Source organism: Aquarana catesbeiana, linkage group LG03 (assembly GCF_042186555.1).
Source record: "Aquarana catesbeiana isolate 2022-GZ linkage group LG03, ASM4218655v1, whole genome shotgun sequence".
NCBI lineage: Eukaryota > Metazoa > Chordata > Amphibia > Anura > Ranidae > Aquarana > Aquarana catesbeiana.
This window is the reverse complement of record NC_133326.1, coordinates 404,096,984-404,123,946: the sequence shown is the minus strand read 5'-3', so window position 1 is coordinate 404,123,946 and position 26,963 is coordinate 404,096,984. Positions and strand designations below refer to the sequence as shown.

Below are 26,963 nucleotides of genomic sequence, written 5' to 3'. Positions count from 1 at the left end.
CAGGAAACTGAGGCTACAATTTGCACAGGCTCACCAAAATTGGACAACAGAAAATTGCAAAATGTTGCCTGATCTGATGAGTCTCAATTTTAGCTGTACTTTAGCTAGGGTCAGAATTAGGTGTAAACAACATGAAAGCATGGATCCATCCTGTATCAACAGTTCTGGCTGGTAGTGTAATGGTGTGGGGGATATTTTCTTGGCACACTTTGGGCCCCTTAGTACCAACTGAGCATCGTTTAAATGCCACAGCCTACCTGAGTATTGTTACTGACCATGTAGTGGTGAAACGGGAGATTCACATCATCGATGTGCAGTTAAGAAATCTGCAGCAACTCTATGATGCCATCATGTCAATGTGGACCAAAATCTCTGAGGAATGTTTCCAACAGCTTGTTGAGTCTATGCCACAAAGAATTAAGGCAGTTCTGAAGGCAAAAGGGGGGTCCATCCTGGTACTAGCAAGGTATACCTAATAAAGAGGCCAATGAGTGTATATATATATCTATTTATATATAGATACATATATAGATATATATAAATGTGTGAGGAACATATATATATATACCGTATTTATCGGCGTATAACACGCACTTTTTTCCCCTTAAAATCAGGGGAAAGTCGCAGGTGCGTGTTATACGCCGATCCCCTGCGATCCCGTGGTGTCAAAACTTCAAAATCGCCGACCGCGATTTGAAAATGGCGCCGCCGGCGCCGAAATACACAGAGCCGGTCCTCGGCTCTTTCCGGCGGCTCTCGTTCATTTTCGGCTCCACTCGTAGTCCCGAGCGGAGCTATCCGAACCTACTCGGCTAGGTTCGGATAGCTCCGATCGGGACTACGAGTGGAGCCGAAAATGAACAAGAGCCGCCGGAAAGAGCCGAGGACCGGCTCTGTGTATTTCGGCGCCGGCGGCGCCATTTTCAAATCGCGGTCGGCGATTTTGAAGCCCAATATGGCAGGGACAGGGGATCGACGGCTGCAATGGGGCAAGGCTGCACTGGGGAAGGCTGCACTGGGGAAGACTGCACTGACAAGGCTGCACTGGGGAAGGCTGCACTGACAAGGCTGCACTGGGGAAGTCTGCACTGACAAGGCTGCACTGGGGAAGTCTGCACTGGGGAAGGCTGCACTGACAAGGCTGCACTGGGGAAGTCTGCACTGACAAGGCTGCACTGGGGAAGGCTGCACTGACATGGCTGCACTGACATGGCTGCACTGACAAGGCTGCACTGGGGAAGGCTGCACTGACAAGGCTGCACTGACATGGCTGCACTGGGGCAAGGCTGCACTGAGAAGGCTGCAATGATGGGCATTTAAATGTAAGTTTTTTTCCCTTCAACTTCCCTCCTAAAAGTTTTTTTTCCTTAAAATTCCCTCCTAAATTGGGGTGCGTGTTATACGTCGGCGCGTGTTATACGCCGATAAATACGGTACATATATATTTTATCAAGCATCATCTGTCCCAAGAGTTTAGAGATAGTAAATAGACAAGTGCAATTTGTTTCAGTCTGAATCAAAATTCTGACAAATTTTGGGTTATTTGGAGAATTGGAGAGCTAAATGTGCTGTATTGGAATCTCCCAATGACAATACAGTAATAACAAATTCCACTTAAATTTGTTTAGTTTTCTTTTGTTTATTCGTTTTCTAATGAATTGCAAATTTTTGGAACAATTGCAATTGGGATCGGTCAGAAAATGGTCAACCGATCTGAATTATGTGTGAAAAAAAGCTGATTGTTAAGGAGCAGGCAGTGTGGGGGTCCCTCCTAGCCATACCAGGCCTTTCTGGTCTGGTATGGATTTTTAGGGGAACCCCATGCCAAAATGTAAAAAAAAATGGCACCTTGTTGATGGGGACAAGAACCTCTTCCCCACAACCCTGGCCCGGTGGGTGTGGGGTTGCAGGGAGTGACTTATCGGAATCTGGAAACCCCCTTTAATAAGGAGGCCTCCAGATCCCACCCCCCATGTGAATGAGTAGGGGTACATAGTACCCCTACTCATTCACCAAAAAAGGTAAAAGTTAATAAAAGCACTACATACGTTTTTAACAAGTCCTTTATTAAAAAAATAAAAATGCAGACACGAGCAAAAAAATACCACCCTCCAAATACGACTGTTCCCATCCAGGGACACAGCTGAATGGGAAACATAGGGGCAGAGGTTACCCGGTGATGTAACCAGGTGACCCCCCATGTCTACCTCTCATTGGGCAAGTGTCATTATGGGGCAAGATACCCCCACCCCCATGTTTATCTGTCATTCAGGAATGACACTCGCCCAATGAGAGGTATACATGGGGGCAGGGTCACTCGGTTATGTCACCGGGTAACCTCTGCCCCTATGTTTACCTGTCACACTGCTGTGTCCCTGGAGAGGAACAGTCATGTTCAGCAGGCAACTTTTTTTTTGTTGCCGGGTCAGCAGTTTTATGTTTTTTTATTAAAGGACTTGTCAAAAACTGTTGTGTTTTATTAACTCTTTGAGCACTTTTGGTGAATGGAGAGACTGGGATCTTCCAGATTCTGATAAGCCCTCCACCCGAAGACCCTCACAACCACCGGGCCAGGGTTGTGGGGAAGAGACCCTTGTTCCCATTATCATGGGGAAAAGGTGCTTCAAAGCATCTCCGCATGTTGAGGGCATGTGGACTGGTATGGTTCGGGGCAGCACTCCCTCCCCCCCTTTCCTGGCCCACCGGGCTGCATGCTCAGATAAGGGTCTGGTATAGTTTTTGGGGGGACACCATGCCATTTTATTTTAAACTGGCGTGGGGTTCCCCTTAAAATCAATACCAGTCCCGAAGGGCCTTGTGTGGATGGGGGAGGGGAATCCCACACTGTTTTTTTCTGACTTTTTTTCTCTACATTTAGCGGGTAAACCCACTGACAGCTGATGAGTTATTGGTTGTTAAGGATACAGGGGGCAGCTTCCTGGCTTGGTTAACTATTCACTCCACACAAGTATATGCAGAAAGTTTGCAAAAAGTTACACTTTTGCAAAGAGTGGGGACTTGACTCCCACACATTGACAATGAATCACTCCTAGTTTCAGCCTTCAGTGATGAAGAGTAAAGCCTGTTGGGCTTAATACGATATTGTAACTTGGACACTTTAGTATATACGAAATGCCATGATGTCGTCAGGTAACAAATTACTGTATGCTTAATGTACTAAGCAGAAGTATCTGTGGGTCCTTCCTTGATCTTTGTGAATCTGCCCTACACTTGTGCTCCCATCTTTTATAATCTTAATGCTCCTCTGCTATTCATTTATCAACTCTGCTTATCTGCTTATTCTGGTTTATGCTATCTTTATCTGCTTATCTTTCCTAAATCCTGATTTAAATGTGACCCTTAGCCTGTATCCTGACTATACCTCTCGTCCTCCAGTCCTGACCTTGGTCTGCAGATGGATATGGCTTTGCTTGGTGACTTAGTAGACTCATCTTCCCTCAGCTCTTCAGTTTTTGCATATAGGATGGATAACCTGAGAGTGTTAAAATGTTGTTTATACCTCTATAAAAAAGGCTCCAGTTAATATTGGACACTTCTTATGCCCCGTACACACGGTTGGATTTTCCGACGGAAAATGTGTGATAGGACCTTGTTGTCGGAACTTCCGACCGTGTGTAGGCTCCATCACACATTTTCCATCGGATTTTCCGACACACAAAGTTTGAGAGCAGGATTATAAAATCCGTTGTCGGAAATTCCGATCGTGTGTACACAAATCCGACGGACAAAGTGCCACGCATGCTCAGAATAAATAAAGAGATGAAAGCTATTGGCCACTGCCCCGCTTATAGTCCCGACGTACGTGTTTTACGTCACCGCGTTTAGAACGATCGGATTTTCCGACAACTTTGTGTGACCGTGTATATGCAAGACAAGTTTGAGCCAACATCCGTCGGAAAAAATCCTAGGATTTTGTTGTCGGAATGTCCGAACAAAGTCCGACAGGGCATTAGACTGCACTTCAATTTCAGCCTATGTTTACAACATTCTTCACTGGGAATGTTATTTAACCAGTTGTGGACCTTGGGTGTGCTACATAAACCTAACAAACCTTATTACACAGGGCATACTTAGTATGTCCTGTCCTTCTGCCCCAATTCTGCTCCCCCTATCTTTTGCTGGCAGTTTTTGGCCTCCAAAATAATAGACAGGAGTGATTGTGTAAATATTGCAGCTATTACAGCTGTTAAAAAAATGGACCTTCTGATCATAAACACTGCTCAGATGCAAGATAGAGACATGCATAATATACAGTCATGCAAGGGCTGTGTTTGCCTGCACGGGGATGCACAAGTGTTCCATGCATCTCCGTGCAGGAAGTCCCATTCATGTCTATTGGGATGCAGCAGCTGCAGAGACACAGCTAGTGCTCCTAATTTGACAGCCATTATTTAATAAGCTTTGGAGAAAATGAGTGTAATTGCACTTGCAAAGTGACAGTCTAATTGCCTTTTGTAAATTCATCATTGTGCTGTCGTTTTACAAACCCTGATGCTGCATGCAGGAAAGTCACTCCCAAACAGTCTCAAGGCTGTTTGTTTCCATTATTGCAGTAGGCAGCCAGAAAAATAAGATTTTGACATACCCGGAAGTATGGGCTTCTGCTCAGTTTTCTCCTGCCATAGCAAATACAAGTAAAGCACAAATATCCCTGCATTTGCCTTAGAAACCTAAAATATATTGTATTTACTCTGGTGTCAGGGTCTCTTTAACATGTTTAAAATATCCTTTGCAGAGTTGTTACTTCTATGTGTGGGCTACTTAAGATTATTATCAAATATATTTTTAAATTAGAACTGTGGCCAGGTTATCAACATTTAAATATTAACATATTATTTTTAAACACAAAATAAGCTTTAAAGAATAAGTTTACATTTTGTAACATGTTACATGTTACACCCATATTCAGGGCGTAATGTGTTACTGTAGCACCAGCCCCCGTACCCCCTGAGCAGGGGATCTTCTTTCTCCGTTTACTGTCACAATAAAAAAAAAAATCCACGTGGGCCTTAAGTACTACTTTGTGGCTGTCTGCTGGTAGTTCTCGATGAACTACCAGGGCGCTGTTGAGCACTCTAGGTAGTTCAATGAGTCTTTATGACAGTGTGTAATTGCCTGCTCGTATGAGGTATGAGCAGACAGCTTACACAGAATGTCTGCAAGAGCCCTGCATAGCACATGCAATCTGCTGATGTGGGTGGGATTCTTTGCAAGCTCATAGTAATAAATATAATAAATGCACATTTTTTTTACCTGCAAAAAGATCTGAGTCTGATGTTTTATTTTTTTACAAAGGTGAACATATCCTTTAACCACTTAAGGACTGGGCCTATTTTTCAGACTCAGTGTTTACAAGTTAAAATAATTTTTTTTGCTAGAAAATTACTTAGAACCCCCAAACAATATATATATTTTTTTCAGACACCTTAGAGCAGTGATAGTGAACCTTGGCACTCCAGATGTTTTGGAACTACATTTCCCACGATGCTCAACTACACTGCAGAGTGCATGAGCATCATGGGAAATGTAGTTTCAAAACATCTGGGGTGCCAAGGTTCGCCATCACTGCCCTAGAGGATAAAATGGTGGTTGTTTCAATACTTTATGTCACACCATATTTACGCAGCGGTCTTATGCCCCGTACACACAGTCGGATTTTCCGATGGAAAATGTCCGATCGGAGCGTGTTGTCGGAAATTCCGACCGTGTGTGGGCTCCATCGGACATTTTCCATCGGATTTTCCGACACACAAAGTTGGAGAGCAGGAGATAAAATTTTCCGACAACAAAATCCGTTGTCGGAAATTCCGATCGTGTGTACACAAATCCGACGGACAAAGTGCCACGCATGCTCAGAATAAATAAAGAGATGAAAGCTATTGGCCACTGCCCCGTTTATAGTCCCAGCGTACGTGTTTTACGTCACCGCGTTCAGAACGATCGGATTTTCCGACAACTTTGTGTGACCGTGTGTATGCAAGACAAGTTTGAGCCAACATCCATCGGAAAAAATCCTAGGATTTTGTTGTCGGAATGTCCGAACAAAGTCCGACCATGTGTACGGGGCATTACAAGTACACTTTTTTTGGAAAACATACACTTTTTTGACTTACAAATTTAGTCAACAGTAAAGTTAGCCCAATTTTTTTTTATATTGTGAAAGATCATTTTTATGCCGAGTAAATTGATACCCAACATGTCACACTTCAACATTTCGCCCGCTCGTGGAATGGCGACAAACTTTTACCCTTAAAATCTCCATAGGCGATGTTTAAGAATTTCTACAGGTTACCACTTTGGAGTTACAGAGGAGGTCTAGGGCTATAATTATTGCTCTTACTCAATCACAGCTATACCTCAAATGTTTGGTTTGAACACCGTTTTCATATGCGGGCGTGAATTTATGCATTTGCTTCTGCGTGCGAGCTCGGCGGGACGGTGCACTTTATTTTTTTTTTTCTTATTTATTTAACTTTTTATTTTTTTTTACACTGTCCTTTTGACACTGACCTTGGTGTTATTTTTATTCCTATTACAAGGAATGTAAACATCCCTTGTAATAGAAAAAAAGCTTGCCAGGACCTCTTAAAGTGGAGTTCCACCCAAAAATGGAACTTCCACTTTAAGTTTTAGTGACCCCCTGACATGCCACATTTGGCATGTCATTTTTTTGAGGGGGAGCAGGTACCCTGTTTTTACAGGCACCCAGCTCCCACTTCCTCCCCTGGCGCCGTGGCACCAGAAGGAAGATCACCTCTCCCCTCTCCCTCCCTGCAATCTTCTGGGACACATCACAGGTCCCAGAAGATTGCCTGGCCATTCACAGAGTGCAGCACAGCTCGCACATGCACAGTGTGCACCCGACTTTGAAGCCACAGCCAGGCGCCAACAGTTAGAATGCCGGCACTGCAGAGAGGAGAGGGAGAGGAGCTGGGTTTCTTGCACCGCATCGCTGGACAGTGGGACAGGTAAGTGTCTGATTGTTAAAAGTCTGCAGCTACACTTTTTGTAGCAGCAGACTTTTAAATGGGTGGAACTCCACTTTAAATATGAGATCTGGGGTCAAAAAGACCTCAGATCTCATATTTACACTAAAATGCAATAAAAATAAGTAAATATCATTTGAAATTTTTTTTTTAAAAGTCCCCTTTATGAGCATTGGGCAGAAGTGACGTTTGACATTGCTTTCGCCCTCCAATGCTATAGAGCTGAGCGGGGGCCATCTTTCCCTCACTCGGCATCCAGGTAGTGAGGGGACAGGAACCGATCGGCTCTTCCGCTACCAACAGCTCCGGAGCGTTGCGGGAGGGGAGTCTCCATAAAGTGGACCTTAAGTAGTTAAAACAAGACTTCTATAGCTGCATACACTGTGGAGTAATTGCTTCTCAAGGTTTGCAGCAAAAACACTTCATTTTTCTCTCAGAAGCTCATTTTGCTCTCCCATGACAGCAGTGAGTTGGCAGCCTATCAGGCTTATGATCTCTGATGTAAAAACAGAGCAGGTGTACAGGAAGGTAGGAGTACTAAATGTTGAGAGAAAAACCTAAAGAATATCACTGTGAGGTCACTTCACTTACAGTTATTGTAAGTGATATTTGTGTTGTTTTTTTTATTTCCCATGTGATAATAAAAGAGTCAATTCATCAAAGTAATATCTTATAAATAAGTAAAGTGTATGTAAATACCGTAAATTCTGTAAATATGTGACGTAAGTACCAAAAAAAAATGTAGATAACTCATTAAGATCAATTCAGTAAAAAAAATAAATGTTGCTTAACTCATGACAATGGGGGAAACTCTGCACTGGCCAATAAGATGATGAAAAAACAACGCTATGCCCTTAGCTCAGGAATGGAAATAATTTATAACATTGCACAGAAGGAGATTTTTCTAAGAATGAAGGCACACTAAAAATTTTCATAATTCCACAGTATTTCTATGTGCCTTCGTGCATGGAGCAATCTCCTTCTGGTCTAGTCCAGTGTTATAAAACAACATTAAAAAAACACTAAATTTAGGTGCTAAAAATCACAAAACATAAATATTTAACTTATTTGGTAAATAAAGCACTTTTATGTGAACTGACTACTTTTATTTAACCTCTTGACATCTACGCTATAGCCGAATGATGGCCACAGCGCGGACCTGAATTTCCGGGAGGCCGTCATATGACGGCCTCCCCTGAGCATGCGCCCTGCCAGATGCGTCACTGAGACTCGAGTGATCACCGATCCGAGTAAGGAGCCAGTCCCGGCCCCTTACCATGGGATCAGCTGTCAGCCAATGACAGCTGAACACATGATCAAAACAAAAGCTCTGTGATCGTTTTTTTTTCTCCTCACGCTGACAGAGTGAGGAGAAAAAAAAGCCGATCACCGGCTCATCTGCAAGGGACATCGGTCCTGAAGCGGAGGAGGCAATTATGCCTCATCTGTGCCACCTGCCATTGCCCACAGTGCCCACCAGTGCCACCTATCAATGCTCATGAGTGCCACCTATCAATGCCCACAAGTGCCACCTATCAATGCCCACAAGTGCCACTTATCAATGCCCACCAGTGGTGCCAATCAGTGCCACCTAGCAGTGCTGCCTATCAGTGTAACCGATCAGTGCCCATTATTGCCACCCATCAGTGCCCATCACTGCCACCTATCAGTGCCCATCAGTGCCACCTCATCAGCGTACATCAATGAAGGAGAAAAATTACCTTTTTAAAATTTTATAACAAAATATAAATTTTTTTTTTTTTAATTCGGTCTTTTTACATTTTTTAACAAAAAATAAAAACCGCAAAGGTGATCAAATACCACCAAAAGAAAGCTCTATATGTGGGAAAAAATGATAAAAATTTCATTTGGGTACAGTGTTGTATGACCGTGCAATTGTCATTCAAAGCTGAAAGCTGAAAATTGGTCTGGATAGGAGGGGGGTTTAAGTGCCCAGTAAGCAAGTGGTTAAGTACTTACATTTATGCTAAGACAAAAATTCATGCTGTATTTGGCCTATTAAATTGACTCATACCTCTCTTGTGAATTTCGATGATACATTAATCCACAGTGCCTGCAGCTACAGAGGTCAGTGAGGGCTTGTTTTAGAGTTTATTTACTGCTCATTTAAAACAATTCTGACATGCTACCAAAGTTGCAGAAATAATAGCACCCTGTAAAATAAAGTAAACAATTACATCTACTGCTGTTTTTGTTGTTGAACAATGCTTTGTTTGATGAAATCCTTCTCTAGAGTTTGTTAAAAAACAGGAGTGTCTTTCAGGGGTATACGTCTGATGTGTCTTTCAGAGTGCTCAGTGTTCCTCCTGCTGACCTATTGTGTCCTATAGTGAAATAGAAGTGGGCTTAAAGAGCCAGCATGTGCTGTGGGGACACAGAACATGGAGTCTCCATTAAGTGTTTTTACTTCGGAAAAAAAAAACTCAAGAGTTGGAAGGAGAGATTTGTATTTACTTTATTCTTTTACAGGGTAATATTATTTCATTCACTTTGATAAAGTCACTATAACAATATATAAATATTTGTTGTCTATATCCTGTGACACTGTTTTACTTGAAAGTTTGAAAAATACATACTTATTGGTGCAATATGTTACATATAGCTCTCTGAATATACAGTACATGATGGTAGCTAAAGGATTAATAACTTCATTGTTCTAACAAACAACTCAGGAAGTCCATTATTCAATTTGTAAAAATATGTGTTAGTAAATGTAAAAGACCATTATTAGTATTAGTACTTACCTTTAGACATGCATAAAGTACATTGAAAAAAATGTGTACTAATACTAAGCAAACCATTTTTGTTCAAATTACATCTAATAATCAGTTTGTAGACGTCAAATACTGACTATATTTAATGACAATAGTATTAAAGCCTCCTAATTTTTTGACAGGAAGTGAAACTTTAGAGTGTTTATCTTTTTATCATCTTCATCCTAATACACATGTATGTAGCCCAATGTTATAGTGCATCTGCACTAGGCATAGTAGGTGCACTTTATTGTAGTGACCTACAAAGGGAAAGTGAAGTGTATGAACTTTTCTAGAATAACAGTGCTGAAATGCAATCATTTTGTTGTCCATGCAAGTACCTGTGTTATTCTGAAAACAGAATTCTGATACCCTTTGCATCCTTGACTCAAGCTGTATATGTGACCTCAACTTATGCAAAAATATCTCCTCCCCACCAATTAATAGGAAATGACAGAACTTCAGTGGTAGTGAAGTTTTAGACATTTTGTGGATGAATGGCGATGGGTGGGGTTTAGCCCATGGACAAAAGCATTAGGGCTGGAGTGTATTATTCATTTGTAAGAATCATACCTTTTTCCTTAACGAAATAAATATATATATTAAATATGGATTGTTGCACAGTAATTGTTTGCCTTAGAAGATACTGTAGAGTCGATGTAATAGGACTGAGGGGATTGGAAATCAAAAGGAGATGAAGCAGGTTTCACATTCTAGCGAGAACTTGAACAAGGTATTTATCTGTTTTGTAGAAACTAGAACAAAAGCTGCAGGTGCAGTCAGTATAGATTGCAATGTCACTTAGGAAATTAAGGGTTTCAATAAATGTTTTCTAGGAACTTCAGCAAGCCGTGTCACATAGTGAACAATTCAACATTGTGTATGTTACATGGTAGAAGAATTCCTAAATATTTATACAGTATGTGATATAAAATAAACTGGCCTTGAAGTTAGCTAATCCAGGGAACTTTTTTGTTTGCTAATTGATATTCAAATAGTGAGAAAGTTTTGTTACTGGTGGTAACCAAAATTAATAGTGATAATGGTGTCCAAGACTACTACAATAATGCAGCTATGCATTAAATGTTATGCTGTATGTTGTCTAGTGTACACATGTATTTCTGAATTACTTTGAGATTTCAATAAGATATTTTTTAAGAAATAAAGAAAACATTTTTGAAAGGGATTGTTTTTGCTAGCATATGTTGTATAAGTTTCTGTTAAAAAAAATTTATATAGCTGATTTTGCAAAGAAGTCTATCAGATAACAATACTCAGTGAAATTCATAAAGAGAGTCTATGACACTCCAGAATTTCATCATGCCTCATATGGTTGGCTCATGTCAGTACAAGTGACAAATTCATATACCTGTTGTCCATCCAAACACTCCATTCTCAGTGCAGCTGGGTTCCCTCCCTGCCATTGCAGCTGTCACATAAACAGCAACAAAGTTTTGAGCATCCTAAACCCTGTTAAGGTTTGGGAGGTGCTGGTCCACTGTCCCCCAATGTTGTACTTTCTCAAGGGATTCTTTTTCCATAGGTGCATTATTTTACATTTAGAAACATTGAACTGCAGTTTACACTGCTTTGACCAATCTTCCAGCAATGCCAAATCATGTTCCATGTTACATAGTTACATACTTAGTCTGGTTGAAAAAAGTGCATCCAGTTCAACCAACAGATACCTCCAGGGATATCAACCATATTACAGACCTTTGTATCATCAGCAAAAAGACATACCTTGCCCAATAAACCTTTAGTTATATCACTTACATATAGATTAAAGTGATACTAAAGTCTCTTTTTTATATATAAAAATAACAAAAATGTTATACTTACCTGCTCTGTGCAATGGTTTTGCACAGAGAAACCCCAATCCTCCTCTTCTCAGGTCCCTCACCAGCACTCCTGCCCCCACAGCAGCTTCCTATGGAGGCACCCGAGAGGAGCAGCAGCTCCATGTGTCCAATCAGACATGGAGCCATGATTTAGCCCCGCCCCTCTCTCTCCTCATAGGTTTACTGACTTTGATTGACAATGGTGCCCACTGCTGTGTCTTAGCCAGTCAGGAGGGAGAGTCCTGGACAGCCGAGTCTGAGGGGTGCCCCAGACCCAAAAGTGTTAGATCTTTTACTAGGTACATGATCTGGCGCAAAGCGGCTGCCCTGCCACAGTATATCTGTGGTGGGCAGTCGTTAAGTGGTAAAGTGGAGTTTCTGTCCTCAATTTTCTTTTTTAAACACTCTTCCGTAATTGGATCCACTTCGTATGCAACATTTAGATAATGACATTAATGTGGTCGTTTTATTTTATGTTTAAATTGTTTAAAACTAACCTGATCTCAGAAGCAGGCAGTGTCCATCTCTGCTGTGGGCATCTGAACCCCTCTTGTATTCAATTCCTGGATTCGATGCAGCTGGCTACCCAGCATGCACCTCCCGATATTGCGCCTGTGCAGTAATTCTGACACATTGCCACAGCAATCGCGGCATCAAAGGAAGTTCCTGCCCCATTGCTATAGCAACCTGTAAATCAGAGGACATCCCAGAAGAAAATTGTGTGAGATTTTAGTATTAGGCAATTCCCATGGATGCCTGAGATAGATGACGCTGATATCCCAGGAGTCCATGGGAATCACCTAATGATGAAATTGCCTAGGCGGCCGCAGCCAGATGTGATGCAGAAAATAATACAAACAAGGTATTTACAAGTGAAAAAAAAATATGGCCATTTATAACAACATTCTGGATTGGCATGTCAATGAATGGACATGTAAAAAATGGGTGGAACGCCATTTTAAATAGAACAGGACCTAGTACAGAGTCTTGTGGTACACCACTATTGACTGGTCTCTGTTCTGAGTGAACCCATTTACAACTACACTGTGGTATCTATCCTTTAGCCAACTGCATATACACTGAACCACCCAAGGGTTAAGTCCTAGCTTGTACAACTTTTGTATTAGAGCATTATGTGGCCCTGTATCAAATGCCTTCCTGAAATCAAGATATGTCCACAGCACCACCCTGGCCTGAAACACTGGTAATATAGTCAATAATATTCAATCAGTTTAGTCTGACATGATCTACCCTCATTAAAGCCATGATGCTTTGGGTCCAGCAAGTTGTGTATTTTGAAGTGATCAATGATCCTTCTTTTCAGAAGTGATTCCATTAGCTTGACTACAACAGATGTTAAACTCAAAAAAATTAACCATCATTACTAGAACCTATATGATTCCCCAACTTGTTATTGTTAGTGATATTTATTTCTGAGAAGACTGAACACATCCAAGTCTCCCAGAACATAAGTGTTGTGCCCCGTTTTCCTTTTAGTGGTCCCATTGTAATTTTTCCTTCTATCACTAATGTAGGTTTTATCTCCTTTCTTAATAGATTTAGTAATTTCCTCCTCTTTCTGTGCTTTGGCAGCACTGATGATGTGTTTGGCCTCCTTTTGTCTATTTTTTTTCCCTTTACTATCCTACTTACCTCTTTGTGAACCATATTTATTTTATTCAATTTATTCTTTCTAACTTGCCTGACATATAATCCAGTTGGCTTCAGGATGGTAGACTTTAACAGTGCCCACTGATTACTTGTTTCTGTTGTTTTATTTCAACCTTTCAATTCATTTTTTAGAAACTTTTCCATTTCAGCAAATGTTGTCCTTTTGAAATCTAAAATTTCTTTTTTGTATGATTTTTCAGTTCTTGGTTTATAATCAAACCAAAAACCTTGGTGATTACTAGAACCCAAATTTTCTGCCACCTCAGCATCAGACAGTTAATACCCAATTGTCAATACTAGGTCTAGAATATGATCACTGTGGGTTTGGTTTTTTACTAACTGTTTTAGAGTAACCCCATTCAGTGCTTCTATTACATCCTTGCTCCCGCTTGAAATAGCAGTTTGCGAATTCCAGTTAATGTCAGGCATGTTGAAGTCACCCATAATCAAAACCTCTCCCTTCATTGCCATTTGAATTATCTCATCAATCAACAAGTTATCATAATCTTCAGTCTCTCCTGGGGGTCAGTATACTACATCAATTCTAAGGGAAGATCCCTCTCTGGTTGGAAAACAGACCCAGAGGGTTTTGCATACTCCATTTTTTTTTTAATTGATGTTAGCATTATGCTATTTTTGACATATATGGTAACTTCACCTCCCCTACTCCCTACTCTGTCATTCCTTTATAGTGTATACCCTGCTATTGTTATTTCCTAGTCATTTGAATCCTTCAACCATATCTCTGTAATTGCAACAAGGTCTATGTTGCCTCTAGACATAAGAGCTGTCAGCTCACAAAGCTTGTTGCCTAAACTATGAATATTGGTGTACATGACATGACAAACACTATCTACTGCTTCATTTTTACCACCAGAAACTTTACCTGGAGTGAACACCCATCAGCCCAGTCCTTAGCAACACAAAAAGGGGGGATGATTAGGGCGCTCAGAGCTTCATTATAACATGAGTCAAATGTCTCTATACAAAAGTCCAATAGTGATGCTGGTGGCAATAATGTGTAAAAATCTTCAGCACTAATGGCTGCAGCTTAGAAGAATTAAGCAATATCTATAAAAACACAAGCAAACAAAAGCAAACAGAAGGCACCTCTAAGTGCAGAGAAGAAAACATGTTTTAATATCCCAACAGGGTTAAGAACACTTACAGGATGAAGAGATAAAACAGGCACATCATGGGAGTGTATGGATAGATGCGTTCTGCAGTATTGGAAGGGGTCGCGGCGGGAGGAAGTCCTCAGGCTTATGGATGTGTAGAGTTCCGAAACGCATTCCTTTCTTATGACCTAATTTGCTTTGCTCTGCGCTGCGGTCCAGGCTGGTTTGTAGTCCCTCAGCATTGACATCACTTCCGGGTCTTCCTTCTCTCCTCGTGGATGACGTCATTTCCTACAGCGCTCCAGCGTCTCATCCTGCTGCGGACTGTGATTGATCCAGTGTGTCATACATCCATAAGCCTGAGGACTTCCTCCCGCTGTGACCCCTTCCAATGCTGCAGAATGCATCTATCCATACACTCCCATGATGTGCCTGTTTTATCTCTTCATCCTGTAAGTGTTCTTAACCCTGTTGGGATATTAAAACATGTTTTCTTCTGCACTTAGAGGCGCCTTTTGTTTGCTTGTGTTTTCTTAGCAACACAATCCCTTACATTTGTTTCAACCTGCTGGGGTCAGAAATGCTCCTTATCAATTACATCTCTGCTCCCATTTCTCAGTTTAAATGCACATCCAAAAAACTCCCAAATTCCATACTAAGAAGCCCAGTGCCCTTGTGTGAGGAATGCAGACCATTTTGCTTGTACAGCTGAATGTCATTCCACCTGATAGCATCATGACTAACATAACCATAACCTTCAGCTTTGCACCAATCATTGACCTCTGCTATACAAATGACTTTCTCTTGTTGATCATTATGCACAGGTTGTGCCAAGGTGCACAACATCAATATTGCACCCTTCACTAGCTTTTTTGACAATTTTTAAAATGCGCCTTTATCTCTCCTAACAGTAGCACAATAGCACCCAACTTCCTTTGACACTTCCACGTGATTTCCCAAAGAAACACCTTTTACAATTGAATCACCAACAAGAAGATGCTTTCTCCTTTTAGGAGCCTTATCCACAACACTCACCCAGTTTGCAACCTCAGATAAAACTTTTGGCATTGCAATTTTTCCTCAGAGTCTCAGAGAAGGGTTGCCAATCTCAAAAGCAGCTATGTTTGCAACCTACTATCTTTTCTGTTTCCATGTGTTTATTGAGATTTTTGTAATAAAGGTACATAAGATAATAATACAGATATTAGCTCAGAACTGGGGTCAACATGGCCAATCAGAAAGGACATACGGATTGTACAGTCAACACTTATGCTTAAAATGAACAGAGTGGTATCTGTTATATTTGTCAAAATAGATGCATCTGTAGCATCCCCATAGAGAAAATGCGAGAAAATCTCAGTGATCCAGAGATTGAAGTATAGAGGAATGGTTCTAGAGAGGGCAGTGAAGACATTCCCAGCAACCTACTATCTTTTATAGTCTTCAGTTAAGAGATCTATTTATCTATTTTACAAATGTGTCTCCATTACTGAATGGCTCCACTCTCCATATTGAATTGTTAAATTGATTTAAATTATATAGAAATAAACAAGTAGTAAATATATCCCAAGTAGGGATGAGCTTAGTGTTTGGTCTGAAGGTTAGTTCAGGCCAGACACTGGCTGTTTGGATACTTGTATTAACTCTGAACATTTAGGGCATTCAGCGTGGATGAATGTGACAGCTTCCAGATGTCAATGGTTGCCAAGGACGCAGCAGCCACTGTGCCCTTACCAACCACTGACATCATCCAGCCCAATCATGTACATGACCAGGAAACCCTGGCCATGTAAGCAAATGGGAGGGGGGTTCTAACCAATCACTGATGTCATCTGGCCCATTCATTTATATGGTCACATAAACACAGAATGGACTACATAGTTAACTAAATTTAGCCACATGACCATATTTGGGTAATAACGTTACCCAAATAAGTGAAAACCTTGTGAGCTGCTAAAATGTATTAATAAAATAAAAATAAAAATGAAATAGACAGCTGCCAGAACTCCCCACACTTCCCTAAATGTGAGAATACAAAATTAAATAACAATATGTGCGGCACTAATATCAAACAGTGAATGAATGAATAAGTAGATACATAAATAAAATGTAATAGAGTGAATATCTAAATAAATATATTGAATTAATAATAAATATATCCTATGCAAAAAGTCCAAAAACGTGCAAATAACATTCAAGTATTGTAACGTCCAAAATAAAGTATAAGTTCTCTGTGTGTTGCACACTAACCTTAATATATTGAATCAAAATGTTGACAGTCCATCATAGGGAGATGGATAAAAGTGATGCTGGTGCCTTCATGCAGTGTACACACAATCCTAGTGTACCCCTCCACCAGATGTACCCTCACCTTTTTAAAAAATGCCTGTAGTTAATCCCACTTAGGGATTCCTCCTGTGGTTCCTCCTTCCTATAGTATTTGGCTCAAATTTTGGATCAAAAACAACTCCTTCCTCCTAGTTAACAGTGACCTCCTCGCATATATGCCACATGTAGAAACAACAGAGACTTTTATCCATCTCCCTATGATGGACTGCCAAGATTTTGATTCAATATACAAAGGATAGTGTGCAACACACGGAGCACTTGCACTTTATTTTACTACTATTTACTACTATTTTGGACGTTACAATTCTAGAATGTTATTTGCACGTTTTTGGACTTTTTGCACAGGATATATTTATTATTAATTTAATATATTTATTTAATTTATTTATTTATTAATACATTTGTGTACTAGGTTATTTCTATAGATATTCACCCTATTACATTTTATTTATTTATCTACTTATTCATTCATTCACTGTTTGATCTGAGCGCCGCACATATTGTTATTTAATTTTGCAAAATAACGTTACCCAAACTTTAATATTTTAAATACCATGACACCACATGGATTGCATATTGAGTGAGACATAAATTACTTGATAGATAATTATTGGTTTTTAGACTTTTTTTTGCAAATTGGGATTTTTGTTTTTATTTTTGTTTGTATTTACTATAAGGGAATTAAATTATAGGTGACATGGTAGGCGTAGGTGATAGGTAAACATATTCAAAGGGTAATTCCACTTTCGTGGGGAAAAAATAGCAAATAAAGAAAAAAATGATATTGTGTATACAATTGTGACACAAGTCATATTGTAATTAAATGTTATTAAAAATGACCTTTACTTTTCAATCTGCAGCCACTGTAATTTTCTGTAAATGCAATGCAATATGGCTACCTGGAGTTGTTCTGTACAAAGAGTGTATACTGACCACTCCCCAGAAACATAATTTCCTGCTTGTGTGATTGGCTCATCAATTTTCTGCAGAAGTCTGCTCTAAGATACAAGTCAGATTTCAGGCATCCCCTGCAACAAAAATGCCTTTTTTGAGGAGATACTTCATGTAGGAACATGTCTAAAGGGATGCAGGCCCAGCAGAGTCCCTATTTAGTGCTTCACAGGTGCCACAGCTGATTGATAATTATGAAACCACTCCCATTAGACTCACTCAGCACAGAGGCAGAGAGGAAAATACAGGGATTTCTTCAGAATAACAAAACATAAGAATCTGCTACAAAGATTGTTATAATCCTTGTAATGTACATAAACGACACCCAGAGGAGAATGTTTTTTTCTCAACAAAAGTGGAGTTACACTTTAACATTGTCCCAGAGTAGAAGAAAAAATTATTGTACTAGATCTATTACATTTCCATCCATAGTTTTATTTTTATTTTTAATGTTATTTTTTTTGTATTTATTATATTTATTTATTTATTTACTTATTTATGTATTTATTTTTTCATTTTTATTTGTTTGATTTTATTTTTATTCATGTTATATCTTTATTTGTATGTTTATTGAATAATTTTTGATAATATTTTTCCTAATAATTTTTTTTTATTCATTTGTTGGAGCAGGATGTTTTAAAATATACAAGTTTATCAAGCCACCCTATTTCTGTTCTCAAAAACAGATATAAAAACGGGATAGAGATTAGCATAATTACATCTGGGGAAAACAACACATGATATTATATATGGCAGAAGTGATATATATAATACAAAACAACTGTAAAGAAGTAAGGGCAATGTATAATCATTATTGGGATTAGTCAAAATGGCAGAGGATGTATTTCTCGTCCGCCAATGAACAATCCACTCATGAGTAGAGGAAAGAAAAAAATCCTGGACGGCCGCACACCATAGAAGGCATCTTTATTGATATGAAGAAATAAAATCCATTGTATATGGGATGATGGGAGAGGTCCCGCATTTTTGGACCTGAAAATCCCAGTTGAAAAGACACTGCATTCTATTGTCGATATATAGACGATCTCCTGTTCATTGTCTCTGAGCCACACATCTGTTTAGATCAATGGTTGGAGTATATGAATGGTAATGCTTTAAATTTAAAATTTACAGGACAACATGAACCAAAGTCTATAGAGTTTCTAGATGTTAAGCTCACAGGAGACAACAATGAAATCATTTCAAATCTCTATAGAAAGCCCACTGCGGGTAATACTCTTCTGTGTGCAGACTCTAGCCATCCGACCCATACCATCAAAAGTATTCCAGTGGGCCAATTTCTAAGGCTGAAAAGACTATGCACCAGACAAATAGATTTTGAACAGGAGGCCATACATATGTCAGCTAGATTTGAAGCTAGGGGTTACCCCAGGTCAGCTATCAATAGGGCTTTGTCCATTGCAGATAAAACACCTCGGGCCAATTTGCTAATGGACAAACCCAGTAACCACAGTAGATGGAATAGATCAGAAAAATCCCATTTTGTTCCAACATTTTCCACTCCGTACAGTGCTGAATTTCATAAAATTAAGAAAATAGTTACCAAATATCTGCCAGTGTTGTCTAACGATCATATCTATTCTCAAATTTTAAATAAAGGCATACGTACAGTATCAAGGAAAGCATCTTCTTTAGGTGGACTTTTGTCCCCTAGCCTTTACATTAGCAAAAAACAAACTGCTCATTGGCTGCAGTTTAAGGGAACATACAGATGCGGTGGTCGGTCTTGCACATATTGTCCCTTCATAAAAGGGGGTGACACTGTCACATCTACTTCAACAGGCAAATCATATAAAATACAGTCCTTCATCAATTGTAACACCGTTACATAGTTTATGTCATCACATGTACCATTTGCTCTATTCAATATGTTGGCAGGACCACTCTCAGACTGAGGGATCGTCTTTACGATCACCTCTATGACATAGAGAAGGAACATGCCACTAACATTAATCACCATTGGGTTGATATTCATTTCAAGGATACTTCCAGCTTGACCATTCAAGGCATTGAAAAAATTGTTAAACCTCCTAGAGGTGAGGACAAATTTGGCATATTGTGCAAACAAGAGGTTCGGTGGATTTTTAATCTAAATACTAGATGTCCCACCGGCCACAATTTTGAATGGGATGTGTCCCACTTTTATCAATAGATACATACCGTGTTATGCCCATGTGTATCCCCAATTTAATCCAAATAACATATTGATTGATTTAGGTCACATTGAATACCACAATATTTCACATACATGTGTGTCTATCTTGATACCTTAGCCTAAATCTATTCAGTATATGACGTAATGCTCCCTGGTTTATATTTGTCAGTGGCCATCTCTCACTTCGATTTTTTGTTTTTTGTTCTTTGTTCTTCCGATTCGCTATCAATTTTGTGTATTTTTCCATTTTTTTTAGATTTTTTTATTTTTTTGATTTTTGGCGATTTTTGGCGATATTTTGTGATTTTGCGACTTTTTGCGATTTGTGCGTTTTTTGTGATTTTTTTTGCGATTTTATATATATTTGGTGATCCATTGCTGTTTGTGATCTACTTAGAGCCTGGAAGTTAAAATTATCGCTTTTGTAACAAAATTATCATCTTAATCATGTTATTGCACCAAGTATAGAGAGACTATGTCTCCTACACATCTATCCACACAATATCTGTTGATTTTCTAGGGTTCTTTGAGATTCAACTGAGAAAATCAGTAGCGTGACCACCTTTCCCATAGCAATTACAGGTACAATGAGATCATTGCTCTTTGTTTACTGTTCCTTGCATAGCCATCCAGGTAATATTTATAGATCTCTATAAATTTTGGACCACCGTCTGAAGTTTACGTTATTTAGCACATATAGCTAGTCTATTCAAAATATGTTCACGTAACTCCTTTAGGGTCCCTCTTTATTTTCCCACCTTTTCCATGCACCATTTAAATGCTTCCCCATCGGATGACGATTTTCTGTCTTTTTCTTCTCTTTTTTTCTTGGCTGTTTGTTTCAAATGTGAGATATATTTTTTGTTTATGAATCCAATATGAATGGATTCCAGATGTCATCTAATGGGGCTTGCGTTCTTCTTGAGTGCATGGATTTATGTGGGATTAATGATTTATACATAATCATTTTTAAACGAAAATTAAAGTTTTATTTACACAATTTTCAAATGTAATTAGGTTTATATATTTCAGGATGATGTGTATATATATATATATATATATATATATATATATATATGCAGTTACCAAGACATTATTGATAGTGCTGGGAATAGGATTATTGGTATTTTCACATCAATTTCTTGTATATGTTATTTTGCGATTTTGCGATTTTGTATGGTTTCAGCATGTTTTACATTTTTATGAATTTTGTTTATCATCATTTATACACAAGTTTTCCTTTGAGATTGTTTATCATTTATGATATGAAAATTAGTGTTGTTACTTTGTACTTTGCTATTGTTTAATATCATTTTAGTATTTATCATGGTCTTCATCCCAAGGTTATGGATGTACACAATGGGAGACGTTGAATAATGCGAACATTAAAAATAATCATGTGTCTAGCGCATGTATATACGTATATATATGCGCATTGGTTCACTTAGTACATTTTTTCGTTTGGTGGACCTTTATAGGCATTATTACATATTATGTCATATTATCTTGTCTTCAATTTTTACAATTCAACTTCACATCCCAGGTGTCTCCTATCTCTTGGGTGTCGTTCTAGAGTTTGATTATGTGGGTAGGTCTCTATTTGAGACCATCTCTGGATTGGCTATCAAAACCTGAAGTCCCTATATACCCATGATCAAACTTTAATCATTCAGCTATGAATAAGCGCCATGATGGGGCATGAAACATGTTAGCTATCTTTCCTGTTCCTCCCTGTACATGAGGTGACTGCATTTGGATTGTATTTCTTCATATCAATAAAGATGCCTTCTATGGTGTGCGGCCATCCAGGATTTTTCTCTTTCCTCAAGCTTGTGCAGAGCCAGCACCTGTGAGTTCCATTAGGGCGGGTGTCTTGATACGGATTTGAGAGATTGGAGCGGCAATCTTTTGCTTATGAACTTCACTCGTGAGTAAGGGCATAAATACCTTAACGAAGATGTGCTACTAGCTTCCTGATGGCGCATTGTGCATGCAAAACATGTTTATAATTGAGAACTATAGTGGATTCAGTATCCCTGGTGGATTGGATGATAATGCTTATTATTGAAGGTTATCTGGTGAGTGAATGTTTTGGAAGGTGGAGCATTTTACATAGACGGTGGTGAATAGTATGTACGACACTGGGTTGGGATACAAAATCACAGAAGAGTGATTACGCACCAGCAATTATTCCTGCATGAATAGACATTTTTTATTAATTGTGAATTTATTTATGGGCACATTATATAGTGGTGTTTACATTTGATCAAAGAATGATGTTATTTACTTTATTTAGCGTGGCTTTCTACATCTATATTTTTTGTGTTTTTTGGCAAGAGTTCTCCTCACTTCCTGTTTAGGTGATAGCAGGATAAGAAACAAGAGTGTGTCATCTAGACAGGAGGACACAATGTGCAATAAAAAACAGATTAATTTCCTTACCCTTGCCCACTTTACTAGCTTTATGTACTTTTATTACTATCTGTGTCCCCATTAGAGAAATTTCCCATCACTTTCTGTCCTTGTCCTGTCACTGTTCTTGTTGTGAATGCAAATTTCCTCCAATTTGGATATTTAACCTTTCCTTGCTCTATAAAAAGCTAAAAAAAAATGTCTAGCTACTCCAACTGGCTTCAACTGGCTGGAGTTGAGCTTTAATGCAGTAGCTTATTCAACACTGGTAATATATCTTTTACTATTGGAAAAAGTAAGTTCCATAAGATCTGGAATGCTTGGTTCATATCCAAGTACTCAGATGACTATGACAGGCTTACCATGGGCTGTGAGCTGATGGAGAAGGCCCACCATGATCTGTTGGATGACTGTACAAACCTGTTAATTTGGTAATGACTGCTGTGATCTGTTACCTAATTCTCTTTTATTATTTTTCTTTCTTATGTTAATACCTTTTTTACCTAGATGAACTGGGAATTTTGTGTTTACCAATCTTTGTATTACTGCCCCACTAGATCCTTATAGTAGAATCTTTCCCTGAAGTGTTAATAGGCCATGCCTTCATCAAGTTTGTCTATATGTATTTTTGAATGTCTCCATGCTTAACCTGTTCATGATGTTTATTTTTTGCCACAATGTCAAATTCTTGTTTTTGTCTTATGGGTATTTCTAATGCAGATGTTGCCTAATGATAGTTGCATGTAACCCATGGTTGTCCCATGTATATGTCTCATGTGAGTAGGTGATGCACATTGCTGTTATTTTTGTGTGTTTTTCTATTTTCTATTGTAACTGACATACTTCAATAAAAATTTGTAGACAGAAAAAATAAACAACACACTTTAGTTGCAACAAATTGACAATTGCAAGGTTACTAGCCACTGCTGTACCGTTACAGTATATATATATACAGTATATATATTTGTATATAGATATACAGTATATGCTGTTCATATATACTGTATGTTTGTATATATTTATATATGTCATTTTATATGTGGGACAGTTCACCTGGGGACTGTCAAAAGCCAGCACCCTCAAATAATTGGTACACTTACATAAGCTGTTATGGTTTAACCTCAATACCACATAATAAAGTGTGCTAAGAATATTTGGACATCATTTTATGCTTACAGTTATTGATATAAAGCCAGAACAGATAGGACAGGGTCATAAGTGTGCATAAAGTTTACCTGGTCTCCAGTGGAACATTACTGTTGAGTACCCAGCTGTCCTGAAGCTGAACTGACTCTGGAGTTGTGGCCAGATCATTTGGAGCTGGAGCTGGTGCATGAATCTGGTTTCGTCTGTTAGTCAAAGAGTTCTTATTGAGGGAGTTGGCTGAAGAGTGGTGGTGAGACAGTGTATGGTTGTGAGGAGGGGGAAGAGGGGGCCGAAGTGTTGTCTGGCTGTGATGATTTGTCGGACCTATAAAAACCAAAATAATCCATTATTAACATATCATTAATTTATTCTTATAAATTAGGTGTAAATACAATATACTGTATAAAACACAAATTGGGAAAATTCAATAAAGCATTTACAATATTCTTCTGATGATATGGCCCATTTTAAAACCCCTTTGTCTGGTTCATGAAAGCCTTGCAACAGGTTCATTAGAAATTATGGAGTGTAAGACAGTTTCAGGTAGTTCTTATTTGCCTCTTTCACAATATGTCTCTATGTCTGCGGAAAATTCAAAAAGAATTAACACAAGTTCATAGATAAAAACACTAGAGATGCTGTAATTGAGACTAACTCTAATGGTATTACCAGGCAGACCAGAGTACTCAGACTGGGGCTGTGTACAGCTGTGTATGGTTAACTGTGTGTTTTTATAAGCTGAAGAATGGACATGTTAAAGTGAATTTAAAAGCTCTTCACAAAAAAATAACAAACAGGTTTATACTTACCTGAACTGTGCAATGGAATTGCACAGAGCAGCCTCAAACCTCCTCTTCACAGCCCCCCCTGCTGATGCTGCTGGTTCCTCCCCGTCACCAAGTGCCCCCATAGAAAGTGACTTTCTATGGGGGCACTCAGTGAAGGGAAGGAACCAGGAGCACCAGCAGGGGGGCCTGCCCTCTGCTCCCTTTCACAATGGCTCCTGCTACCTCAGCAAAGCCCAAGGAACCTCAAAGTGAGTGGAGAGAAGAGCTTCATATGAGTACAGCACTAGATTGAATGAGGGCTCTGGGGTGAGAGAGGATTCCAATGCCTAAACATGATTACCTTAATTCAAGGAATTCATTGGGGTAAAATATTTTTAGGCTTTATAACCACTTGCAACACCCCACCTCCTATCACTAGTTGCTATGTCAGCCACAAAGCTTAATTGGTTGCTAGAATGCAGGCCATCAGCATTTTTGCAACCAATGATCAAGGGTTAAACACTGAAAGTGTATTCCTCGTGATTGATAGCAGATGGTAGTAGACTGATGGGAAACTAGTCTCTCAGGATCCTCATTAGGTTCCACCCACCAAACAGCAAAACTCAAATCCACTGCTAGGGAGGTTGACCTGATGGGGAAATAGTCACTCAGAATCCCCAGCTGGCTGGCTGACAAAACCACAAAAATCTTTAGTCACTGAGCCTGTGCGCACTGACCTGTGCAGTGTTTGGGCAAGGTGCTCAGTCTTACCGAGCTTTAGTGAGGACAGAGTATCCATTATGGACACACCAGCCTCAGTGGAGGCCTCCATGCAACAAATTCATGCACTAGTTTTCATCAGGTACATTAATTTGTCACAAGCAGTAACATTTTCTTGTGCAGAGGTGTGACAGGGTTCTAAAGAGCATTTATGACCCTCATTATAAATTCCAGGGATTATGTGTTATCATGATAGGTATACTGGAGCTTTCATTTAAATATATATTTTTTTACTAACCACAAAGGAAATATAATGGATTTAGTATGCACTAAATGCCTTTGTAAACCCAGATATAATCTTGTAAGGAAAGCAGTGATGTCATCACTACGCTGCACATAGCGGAGCTGTAAGAAGAAAACAGGTCCATTCACCCTTCACAAGGAGAGAGCAGCAATGACCAGTCTTTACTACAGGAAACTGCTGCACAGAAGCAAAGTGCAGAAGTTATTTCATGTTGGATTATTGGATAGATCTGAAACAAGTGCATAATGGACACCGAGTTCACAGTAACAATAAACATGACTCTTGTATTTGGGCAATATTTGTTTAGCCCACGTATAAAGTGGAATCACATTTAGTGAAAATGTGACCATGATTAATATGTTATAGAACATAAACTTTGATATTAAGCATTTTGTGACCTGTTGATTGTCTAGCTTAGAATCAGTAGTCTAAGGTAGACAATCAGCAGTCTCTTGTTCTCTACCAGTGGTTTGCCTATTGAGGTGAATTGGCAGCTTACAGGCACTTCCTTAAACTGTTGTCAGTCAGGCAGGATTCTGAGTACCCCATCCCACCCAACACCGCCCCACCTCACCCAGCACCACCCCACCTCAACCAGCACTGCCCCACCTCTCCTGGCCATCTGAACAGACACACAAACACACGTGTGTGTGAACCTGAAACTAACCTCCTCCATCCACTGAGCCACTGCAGTAACAGAGTTGTCTGGAGTCCTATTACTATGAAACACCAAAGAAAACCAGCCAGTGGGATACATCACTTCTAGAAGTGATGGCTCTAGTCTTTATTGTTAATGCTTGCTGGCTAGCTATGCCACCGGTTATGAGGATCCTAAGGCTGTAGGGGACATGCCCAGCAGCCACAGTGAACAAGAAATTCCCGGAGGCTTCAGGTCACATGACCAGTGGCTTTTTGACAAAAAAGAGGTCTTAGCAGGCAAATTTAAACAAGTTGAACTATGCTGATTTTATGCTATTGTGGGTACAGATTGCTTAGCAGTGACTCAACGAGAAGCCTTTCCTTCCACTTTAAGCTTTAAAGCAAGACTCCAGATTAATATATGAATGAAAACAATATATATGTAATCATTTTTTATACTCCACAACATTTTTTTATTTAATTTTGCCATTATTACTATTTAAACATGTCTACCACAATGCCTAGCCAGGATGTACTATTTCCAGGTTCAGAATGCCAGCTTATGGGGCAAAAGTCACTACATATTTTAGTAAGTGACTGATTAATGAGTGACATTGAACAATTGGAAGCAAGGTATGCTAGCAGTCATATAATAAAAAATATTGTGTGGTAGGAGTATTGTTTGAAGCAGAATATGACCTGCAAACTGGGTGTTTGCAATGCCAGCAGATCTGGTATTGCACATAATAATTCTTTTTTCTATAATCTATATACATAATCTGGCCTTTTAGCCATCACATGTATTTTATACTCATACCCCTGATAAATACACTACAACTGTCCTTTATTACCCTCTAAAAAACATGCACATACAGTATCTCACAAAAGTAAGTACACCCCTCACATTTTTGTAAATATTTTATTATAGCTTTTCATGTGAAAACACTGAAGAAATTACACTTTGCTACAATGTAAAGTAGTGAGTGTACAGCTTGTATAACAGTGTAAATTTGCTGTCCCCTCAAAATAAATCAACATACAGCCATTAATGTTTAAACCGCTGGCAACAAAAGTGAGTACACCCCTAA

General features: G+C 39.2%; 1 protein-coding gene across 6 annotated transcripts in view; it reads right to left on the bottom strand.

The window, feature by feature from the left end:
• TENM2 (teneurin transmembrane protein 2) overlaps nucleotides 1–26,963 on the bottom strand; it is a 2,056,834-nt gene that overhangs the window by 1,072,196 nt on the left and 957,675 nt on the right. For all 6 annotated transcript variants that reach the window (XM_073620699.1, XM_073620701.1, XM_073620700.1 and 3 more), the window contains one exon: nucleotides 23,535–23,769. In XM_073620699.1, coding sequence (XP_073476800.1) covers nucleotides 23,535–23,769 — 235 coding nt within the window. The remainder of the gene's footprint in view (nucleotides 1–23,534; nucleotides 23,770–26,963) is intronic.